The 11263-nt window shown below is 41.4% G+C and overlaps 1 protein-coding gene across 1 annotated transcript in view; it reads right to left on the reverse strand.

The window, feature by feature from the left end:
- Positions 1-10700, reverse strand: part of LOC108697176 (ankyrin-3) — a 197712-nt gene extending 187012 nt beyond the window's left edge. Inside the window, exon 1 of the mRNA XM_041570861.1 lies at positions 10410-10700. Coding sequence (XP_041426795.1) covers positions 10410-10523 — 114 coding nt within the window. The 5' untranslated portion in view covers positions 10524-10700. The remainder of the gene's footprint in view (positions 1-10409) is intronic.
- Between the last annotated feature and the right edge of the window lie 563 nt (positions 10701-11263).

Here is an 11263-nt window from a genome sequence, read left to right on the forward strand (position 1 = left end):
GCTGTTGGTAGGGTTGGCTAGCTGTTAGGTTGCCACTTTTGCCGGCAACTAAACCTGAACAAAGTGCAGATAACATTGTGGGAGGGGCATGCACAATGATGTCACTGGAGTTATGATGTCAGGGCAGGGTTATTGCATCACTTAGACACAACTGCCTGTCCAGTTTTCTTAAAGTTTTGAGCAGGACAGAAAGTTTTGAATGGACAGCCCTTTGAAAAACTAAGATGTCCAATTCAAAACCACACAGGTAGCAACCCTATTTCTATCTACTGTATATTCTGCCTGATGAGTAAGCCCAATCTTTTATTACAGGTTTAATTATACAGAAACCAGTTATTCAGAAAGCTCTGAAATAGAGCAACGGCAATTTAGCAAATTTATTTTTTATTTTTGATTGATTTGATGTTTTTTTGTTTCTTTAACAATGTGAAATTAACAGCACTTGATAATAACTAAGCCATAATAAGGTGAGTTTTTATTTACTGGCCAGATTATTGTTCGGGTTTCACAAGGCCGAAAACCGAACAGAAAGTTGAAACCCGAACTGTTCGAGTCAAACCAAACAGGTGGCAAGCCTAAGTGGTGTGCCTTCCTGCTTCAAGAGCCATACTTCCTGTTAAAACAGGAAGTTCTAGGGGGCATGTTTATCACCATTGGAGAGGAATATCTCTGGTGATGTTGCCCATAGCAACCAATCAGATCTTTGCTTTTGTTTCATAAGTTGAAGGTGACTGGTTGCTATGGGAAACAACATCGGAAATATTTATGTACAATGTTAGTAAACACGCTCAGTAGTCTGTGATCCATCATCCATGAGACCATTTGTACCTTAGGGTTGCCATGTTTTAGTCCGTTTGAATCTGGGCAGGGCCATGGTGTAATGAGGTGGGTTGTGATTAGGGTTGCCACCTTTTAAAAAAATCTCCACCGGCCGATGGAGGGGACGGAAATAAAAGGTTAGTTTTGACCAGGCTGGGGGCAGGCCACAGGCTTTTGTTAGGTGTATTACAAATTTACTGGCAGCTACATTGCCAGTGAATTTGTAATAACGGCCCCGGCCTTGGCAGGTGTTTTACCAGCCAATTTTCGGGTTTGTGACATTGCCGGAAGTTACGTTGCACGCATGTGCAAATCCTCACCTGAAATGCGTATACCGGATTTTTGCCACAAATAGTTAGAAAATGTCAGAGTTCGTCAGAAATTGGGGGAATGCATCAGAGTGACAGGAGACTGGAGGACAGAGCCTAAAATCTGGTAGCTCCCGATAAAATCTGGAGAGTTGACAGCTCCACACAAGGCATATATTAATGAAGGTTTAGGGTAGCATAGTCTTCCCTAAAAGAGACGACTTTCCATATATACAATATACTGTAAATATAAAATTATAAATGTGGCTGTGGAAAGCAAAAAATGTCACGCCACTGGGCAATTGGGAGGGCGCTCTAACAAATAATGAAATATGCAAATGGCTAAATCTTCTCCTTAGGGCAGATCTCAGTGGCCCGTTGGTGCTGGGAGTTGTTCCTCCTGCCTAGTGTAAGGTGATATATTTCGCAGTCGAAAGTCAATTCTGGGGAAAATGATGCACTGTGGCTAAAAGCGCATGTTAAATTGCATTGGTTTTGCCACTTTGCACTATGCCTGCTCTTGAGTAAATGATGCCCTAGGTGCTTGTGCATAAAGGATATGTGCATCAGTGTAAAATATATAATTTATTTCTTATGTAAAGAGCCATAGAGAGACTTATCGAGAGGCTCTCTGTATAAGACATAATTGGTATATTTTACGTAGGGGCACATTTACAAAGCTCGAGTGAAGGATTTGAAATAAAAAAACTTCGAATTTCAAAGTGTTTTTTGGGCTACTTCGACCATCGACTACTACTTCGACTTCGAATCGAACGATTCGAACTAAAAATCGTTCGACTATTCGACCATTCGATAGTCAAAGTACTGTCTCTTTAAGAAAAACTTCGACCCCCTACTTCGGCAGCTAAAAGCTACCGAAGTCAATGTTAGCCTATGGGGAAGGTCCCCATAGGCTTGCCTGAGGTTTTTTGATCGAAGGATATTCCTTCGATCGTTGTATTAAAATCCTTCGAATCGTTCGATCTCAGGATTTGCGCTAAATCGTTCGACTTCGATATTCGAAGTCGAACGATTTTAGTTCCTAGTCGAATATCGAGGGTTAATTAACCCTCGATATTCGACCCTTCTTACATCTGCCCCGTAGTGTTATATATTTTACCTTATTTACACTTGAAGGTTAAAAATTAATTCTGTGTATGTTGTGGCGCAATAAGGATGTGTTTTAATATTTTGTATAAAGCACATGCATCAGCAAAGGATGACAATAATGTTAAGTTGACATTTTTCTTTTGAATCCATAAATATTGCATTTGCTCAATATGCTTTATAAGCGTGCGGATCATTTCAAATGCAAGATGCCTTTGCTTGCTGAAATCTACCACTGCTTTGAAGTCAACATCAAAGGCATTTTTTTGTTTGGCCAGTGGTGTTTTTCACTCCAACGCATCCTCATAAACCCTAATGTGTGCCTGAAAAAGGTGCCCGCACAAAGCAGAGAATGATAACCGACAATTTTGATGGACAGGTCAAATACATTGGTATGTGCTCCCTTTGCCTATAGACTATGTATGAACACTGGTTAGTGATGGGTGAATCCGACCCATGTATTTTTGACAATTACGCTGAAAATATAATAATTTGCCAAATGCATTGAAGTCCATCGGTGACAATTTATTTTTTGTGACGCAACTTTTTTTTATCACCCATTGGAGTCTATGGCGCAATCCTGGCGAAATATTTCTCTCATCGCTACTGTAACTGGGCAAATTTGCATCTGAGCAGTAACCAGCAGCAACCAATGACATTTCGTTGTTCTAACTGCAGCTGGCTGAAAATGCTTATCACTGATTGGTTGCTATGGGTTGCTGGTCAGGTGCAAATTTGCCCATTGTTGATAAATGACCCAAACTGTCTTTCAAAATAGCCGACACATGCTGCCTGATGAGAGACTGATTACTGACAAGAGAATATTTAATTGATTATTTTTAAAAACTTTATTTCCACTTAATTTTCAATTTATATTGTACTATCGTTTTTACAACATCTCCTCTTAAACCGTAGATAAATCGGTCCCTATATCTTAATAGTAGAACTGTATATCATCTTAAGGCTCTCTCACGAGCGGTTGTAGCTGCGCTCCCCTGCGTTCTGTTTTTCTGCATTCAGCTGCAGGGGAGCGCAGGAATAGACGCATTACATTTTTTCCAATGGGGCTGTACTCACACAGGCGCGTGTAGGCGGTGAACGCAGGTTGAGACGCAACATGCTGCATTTTTCCTGCGTTCAGCGCCTACACGCACCTGTGTGAGTACAGCCCCATTGGAAAAAATGTAATGCGTCTATTCCTGCGCTCCCCTGCGGCTGAACACAGAAAAACTGAACGCAGGGGAGCGCAGCTACAACCGCTCGTGAGTTAGAGCCCTTTCACTCATGTTGTAGCCAGAAAATTGTTGAACTGCCCCAGCCAGGGTCTCCACCTGTCATATTAACACAGCAGGTTGTTAGGTTCAAAACTGCCTACCTTGATTTCAAATATCTAAAATTTGGACAGGACTGACTTGAGCGACTCAGAATCCAGCCAATCACTGACTTCCACTGCAAAGCCCTATCCCCAACTCAAACCTATGCCAACATGACTCCAACATGTAAAACATGCATCTGATCACTTTGGATCCAGGTTGGCATCGCTGCATTGCTTTTCAACTGTATTCTTTTTTGCCGTGGACATGATAATAATGCAATTGTATGACCAATGCTCATTTCAGGGGTCGAGCACTCCCTCCCCAAAGCACTCAGCATAATAAGATTCTATTAAAAAACAGCAGCAATTTTAAGTGCAGCCCGGCAAGCCCTATTAATTAGAAATGTCTCTAATTTTTCAAATGAAATGATCACAACAGTGCTTTTGAGTTAATTTTTCGTTCATGATGATTTACTGAAATATTTACATTTGGCAAATTGGCAAAATAGTCTGGTGCTTGCCTTGCAGCAGATAGCCTGCCAGAAATTAATTTCCATCACCCCAAACTAACTAGTGAAAGCAGGGACAGCTGGGCATATAGTGACCCTCAACACCCTTTAATTGGATGTGCTGATTAGGGATCAGTTTAACAGGGCAAGTCCATTGTCCCTATGGAATAGTGACAAAAGTATAATAAGAAGAGACCTATAAAGGGTCTTTGTCCTTATGTTAGTGCTGTTGAAATCAAAGTCTCACCCAATCAGAAGCTGACTTGTTACAAAACAATATGCACCAAATGAAAGTCCTTTCATATCACAATAAGTTACTGTGCAATATAAACTGATTAATAATTCAGAACCTTATGACGCTTGAGTGGGTGTTTTTTTTTTACATTCCCAAACAGAAGCGTCATGCAGCAACGTACAATAGGAACATACAGCTTCTCATTGGCTGTTTCGCTGAGTGACATCGAAGCTTATGGTTGGCGTCATTCTTACATGACTGGAGATAAGCAGCAAAGACAGGGGAGAAGAAAATGAATGTTTCAATTCTTGAAAAAGAATGGTTAATAAGTTTAAATTGCAAAGTAAAGTATTTCAATGCAGGGAACATTTTTTCTACATTTTTGTTTAGGAATCTATATCCCCTTTTTCAATATCTGGCTATTTATTGGACAGATATTAATTGGGTAGGTCAGGGGCGCTGCGCCAATGAGGCAAATTGAGAAACTCAACCCGCTGGTTACCAGGGGCAGCAAAATAAAGTTCCTGGAAATGATAAGAACCAAATTTTTCAAACTGCAAATTTGGCTATTCCAGTGCAGAGGGATCAATTTCGCTCCCGCATCCTCAACTTACCCTGTTAGTATCACGGACCCCCATCCCCCCTCCACCAAAAAGGTGAACTCATGGGAAGTCAAAGGTGCCAGGATCACCCCTGAAGTAGGTCAGAAAATAAGATGAAAACAACATCTGATCCAAACAGTTCAGCCCGGCTAGGATTCTGCTATGGTAAATGCATATTTCTTTTAAACTGCTAGCCACAGTGTCGGACTGGCCCACCGGGATATCAGGAAAACTCCAGGTGGGCCCAGGTGTCAGTGGGCCCTTGTGTTGCTAAACATTTGGCTTATTTCATGGTCATTCCCTATTTCAATGAGAACAAAGAGGCTAAATAGATGGAATAATAGGTTATAGTATGTATAACTAAAGAGAGTAGGACAATAGAGGTTGAGTGAGGAGAGTAAGAATAATAGTATTGAGACTGGGCCCCTGGCCAAATTTTCTTGGTGGGTCCCTGGTCTAAGGTTTTTGGGTGGGTCCCTGGTGTCCGACACTGGCTGGCTACCATATGATAACTCTGCCCCTCCCCCTGTCCCACCACTAAATGTCATAGTGCCCCCTGATGTGCCCTGCTCTGCCCCCTGTCCTGTCAGTCCACCAATAACGTGGCATCCCTACCCATTGATGCAGTCCTTCCCCTGCCAGGTTTGAATAGGCCTTTATTAGGTTGGTGGCAAAACTGGGCATATATCCGCTCGTTTTTGTGGCCTTGCACATCAATGTATATCCAGCTTAGCATCTTTAAGGGAAAATAGACAACACTTTTCAAATTATTTTAACATACTATTTTTAAGCTATAATACATAATATATGATCTTCTAAAGAGAATTTTCTCAAATGCCCTAAATATTCAACATTGTTTCACCTTCTTTAAAGGGATACTGTCATGGGAATTTTTTTTTTTTTTCAAAATGAATCAGTTAATAGTGCTGCTCCAGCAGAATTCTGCACTGAAATCCATTTCTCAAAAGAGCAAACAGATTTTTTTACATTCAATTTTAAAATCTGACACGGGGCTGGATATTTTGTCAATTTCCCTGCTGCCCCTGGTCATGTGACTTGTGCCTGCACTTTAGGAGAGAAATGCTTTCTGGCAGGCTGCTGTTTCTCCTTCTCAATGTAACTGAATGTGTCTCAGTGAGACATGGGTTTTTACTATTGAGTGTTGTTCTTAGACCTACCAGGCAGCTGTTATCTTGTGTTAGGGAGCTGCTATCTGGTTACCTTCCCATTGTTCTTTTGTTTGGCTGCTGGGGGGAAAAAGGGAGGGGGTGATATCACTCCAACTTGCAGTACAGCAGTAAAGAGTGATTGAAGTTTATCAGAGCACAAGTCACATGACTTGGGGCAGCTGGGAAATTGACAAAATATCTAGCCCCGTGTCAGATTTTAAAATTGAATATAAAAAAATCTGTTTGCTCTTTTGAGAAATGGATTTCAGCGCAGAATTCTGCTGGAGCAGCACTATTAACTGATTCATTTTGAAAACATTTTTTTTTCCCATGACAGTATCCCTTTAACAGGAGCAGTTATGTCCACGCAATAGCCTCCTTATTCTCTTTAATCACATTTTTTATCCAAAGCCACACTGTATGTCAGGGACTCCCCCACCTACCTGCAATGCACCATTTGAATCACTTCTCACCAATATGTTCGGTGGGTAATATTTTGCTTATTTAGTAACAAAACACAACGTAAAATAACACGGAGCAATAAACTGCTGTGCTAATTTTTCCCCATGGCCGTACCCTTATATACCTTCAATAGCACTGGCAACTTCACATAAGCCTCATGGAGGCAAACTGGCATTTTTCCAATACACGTGTGTCGCCGCACATTCTCTGCGAGCAGCAGGCAACCAGCGCACACGTAGAGCGGGGCAATTTCTTTTTCAGCTCTTCTATACAATGCAGAAGTTACAGCACAAAAATCATTATAATTAAGGTGCATAAATGACTTTTAGAAAATGGAATGCAAAGACGTTTAGGAAAACAGAATGTGTTTTACTCTTAATGTACGAGATCCCCACATCGACATTCAATTTACACTGGGGACCAAATATAACATGAGCCTCTAACCTCAGCTCTCAGGGGAGGGCTTATCAGTTCTGCATTCATGTAAAATCTCAAGGTGGTCTAATGAATGCACCAAACCTATTCGTGGAGTCAAATACAGAATCATCCACTAATGAACCACCTCTGAACGTTAATTGACATATTCAGATATCAAAGACATTTTAAAAAGTTTGAACAAAAAACATTCAGTTGTCCAGAGCTTTAAAATCACACGCTCTGCCACACCAAATCCGAATCCTTAGAAAAAAGTACTGGGTTTTAGCTGAACCCTGAATTCCTAGATTCGGGGTATCACTACAGCATAGCACACGCTCCAAAAACATGCATGCTCGTGATTAAACTGACCAGAGTGTGAGAATCTTTTTGAAAATTAGATCATAAGCTCTACCGGGCCAGAAGGTGAACACATTTCCTACATTAAAAACCGCATTTTTAAGGAATTACAGGATATAATAGACGTTCGATTGATCTTACATTTATAAACATATAATAGAGGCTCTGGTTGGCAACATTTGACTTCCATGGTATAAAATTGAGTTCCTATGATAGTATGTCAGATAGGTTTCCTTCTGCAGCCAGACTGATGGATTTACTGCAGAGAGAATATCTTCCGACTGCACATCACAGCAAGCCACCCCCAATGCATTACTTGCTTATGCACGGCAGCAGAAAGGACATATGTGTCGGCAATTGCTCTGTCTTTCATGGTTGAAACACACTATTCCATCTATTAGGAACCTTTACCAGTGAAACAAAGGCAGCAGAGCTGGACTAAAGTAGTGATGTCCCTCTTGTAGGTCTTTATGCCCATAATGAAGACATGTCTATTGTGCATTGTTCCCCTTGTAGGTAGGCCCTTTCCTTCTGTGCCAAGGAACGTTCTGTAGGCATCTCCCTGAGTACAAAGGACTACACTGAAGTCTTCTCATAAATCCATCCCGGTGGGGGGGGGGGGGACTGAGGTTAGGCATTAGGCCAGGAAAAAATGCTAAATAATAACCAGCGGTACCTGTGATTGTATATCAGTGCCCTGTCCTTGGGGCTGCCCACAGCTCTTGAGTGCGTAACCTTCTCTTAACCTCAGGTGCTGTCACTAATAAGTGACCCCAATGGCAGTAAAAGTCCTCAGTCTTTAGAAATTTAATGTATAGACAGTTTCTTAAATATGTCTTTACGTAAGTCTTTTTCTACATCTGACTTTCAATCGTCATCTATGTATCTGTCTATCCTATCTAATTAGCCTGAAGCTAACTTATACATATCCTACTGATATTGAGCCTATGATAAATATTTGGTATAGACACAATAATAATAATTTAAATATGCACATTATCATCTTCTGGATAAACAATGGTGCAAAACAGCAAAATGGCACAAAATACACTATACTAGGGATGGCTGACCCTGGGAGCCTCTTGAGTTGGATATTGTAGAACCTTTCCAAAGCAAAATGTTTTCATAGTTCCTTGGGCTGTTAGGGGATGATGGGAATTGCAATATAGGCATGGGACCTGTTATCCAGAATAACCAGGGGTTTTCATATCTACATAACTAAGTCTATGAGAAAATCATGTAAACATTAAATAAACCCAATAGGCTGTTTTTGCTTCCAATAAAGATTAATTATATCTTAGTTGGGATCAAGTACAAGGTTCTGTATTATTATTATTATAGAGAAAGGGAAATCATTTTTAGGAATTTGGATTATTTAGATAAAATGGAGATTAAAGCAGACTGCCTTTCCATAATTCGGGTTTCCGGATAACGGATCCCATACTTGTACAGCAACATACAGAGGGCTGCTGTTTTGTTCATCACCTAACAGTCAATAAAGCAAGGACATAAGACTACAACTGCCGCATCCCTTTGGCCAGTATGGAATGATGAGAATTGTAGTTTAATTCAACAATTTCTAAATTTTAAGCATACTCTGCATTACATTAAATATGGTCTGGTGGATCATAACGGTTAGCCCATTTAGTCCAGGTTGCAGTCTTATCAATACATTTCCAATTCCAAAAAATGCCCAATTATCTGAAGACACCAGGTACCCAAATAACTGCAGTTTTGCTATTTTATTAGGCCTGTGCTATTCCCCAAATAGGCAAATCCGTACTGTGCTTGTCCACGTCATAACTGCATTTACACCAAACCCATTACTAGACCAGTTATATAAGAATATGAACGCGAGCTGAGCGATACATGCATTTATGTCAGGGTTCTGGTGCAACAATGGCAATAAAAAGGAACAAAGCAGCATGGGGGCTTGATGGCACACCAGCAAATGGGATCAGGAAATCTGCATGTCACTGAAGGAACTCATGCACCAACGCTCTGAGTAAATTAGGATTATCTATCCTTTACATGAAGGGGAGGTGGAGGGGGTCTCACAAAGGATCATAAAAACCTGCAGCAGCAGGCGACCATTGTCTTTACATCATTTTTTGGGGGTTAATACATATTAAATGCATCCGATGAGAGTGAAAGCACTGCAGGGCCTGATCCACATCGAGCAGAGGCTGCCTGGGATATACATGCCCATAATGACATATACAATTTAATGCTCCTTTGTCCGTTATGATGATGATTTCTACGTATCCAGCATTGTCGGCCCTATCCGGCGAAAGTCTAAATGATTTCCCCCATCCTGGCGCAGTCTATTCCCATTTACTCCAGTTTACGGAATACCCTGCTTTATTCAGAATCAAGACGCAGCCTCAATCTCACAGCAGATGGTTCAATACCTCCTGGTTTCGAATGACTTTATTAAAAAACACCATGAAAGATATATGGAAATATGACTGCAACAGTCACCTTGCTATAGCTGTACTATCTACAGTATGTCAGCAATAAGCATGAGCACCTATGGTCGGTTTTGGTTCCCCAAAGGGGCCAGCCTCACTGTTTGGGTGCAGAATCTACAAATACAGAAAAGGGCATTCCATGGGGTCCCCTGTATCCCTAAACTGCAATTGCCCCTGACATATTTTGTGATCATGCTCTTAGTATTAAGGCAAGCGATAACTAGCTGCAGTAGAACTACAACTCCAACAATCCTACTGACAATGCAAGTTGCAGTTTAACCGCAGTCACAGGTTCAACATGCCTGACCGATACAGTTCTTAAATATGGGGGATCCCAGGCACTCTCCCTTTCCTGGGAGTCTCACCGCCCCCCCCCCATAATGTAATTCAAGCATAATAGATATTGCCTGTAAATTTATATCCGTAAATCAGAGCCTTAAAATCGGGATTCCAGCTGCTTTCTAAGAAAAACTGCATATTATAAGCACGTTTCTGGACACGGCTAAGGGACACACACCTGCATGCGGAACAGAATGAAATGTGGGTCTGGATAGACAAATGGGAAAAGAGTTTGGGTTCACAATCAATAGGCAGGAAGGTGCCTGATATATATTTCTATATATATATATGAGATATACCTTCTTCTTTTTATCTTTTGATCGTTTCCGGTGCCTTTTTTTTTCTTTGGCATCTTCTTCTGCATTAATGTCCAGATCCCGGTTCTTTTTTAAGTGTGATGCAGCGTGAGCCATGATGAGGCTTAAAATCCCATAAAGGTTCCCTTGAAATAGGTTATATCCTTAACGCACCTTCAGTTCCGACTCCCTGTCAGCGTTCCAAGGGATGGAGGACGGCAAGCCAAGCAGCCAAGGAGGAGCAGGAGAAGAAGCGGGGAGCCAGAATTGTCATGACTTTACCTTCCAGCACCTCTGTCAGGCATTGTCATGCATGAGTGAGAGAGAGAAAGAGGCAGCCTGTATCCCAAGCTTGATGTGCCTATGTGATCCCAGCAAAAGGGGGGATTGCTCTTAACGGTGCAGTGGAAGAGAGAGAAGGGGCAAAAAAAGGCTCAACCGAAACAGCACATGGTCAGACGCATAATTAGAATTCGAGCAGAATTCTTCCTCAAATCCACAATGCAGCGTTGACTCCGCACAGTGGGATAACTGCTGACGACAGCAAAATAAATAAATAAATAAATAAATGATAAAATTGACACCCCCCCAAGAAAAAAAAATTATCTCTCCACAACGATCCCCAGCTGCATTATGCACAACACAATACGAGTGCTGCCATATCTCTCAACACTGTTCCTTTTGTGCAGAGCTTTTTTTTTTTTTCCCCTGTATGAAAACACATGGAGGGGAGGAGGAGGGTATATGGAGCTCCCTTGTATTACGAGGAGGAGAACATACTCGTTACAACTCACCACCGCAGGAAGGGAAAGATGGGATGGTGCTGGTGTGCAGAAGAGCCAGGCGATTCACATATG

Source organism: Xenopus laevis, chromosome 7S, assembly GCF_017654675.1.
Source record: "Xenopus laevis strain J_2021 chromosome 7S, Xenopus_laevis_v10.1, whole genome shotgun sequence".
Lineage (NCBI taxonomy): Eukaryota > Metazoa > Chordata > Amphibia > Anura > Pipidae > Xenopus > Xenopus laevis.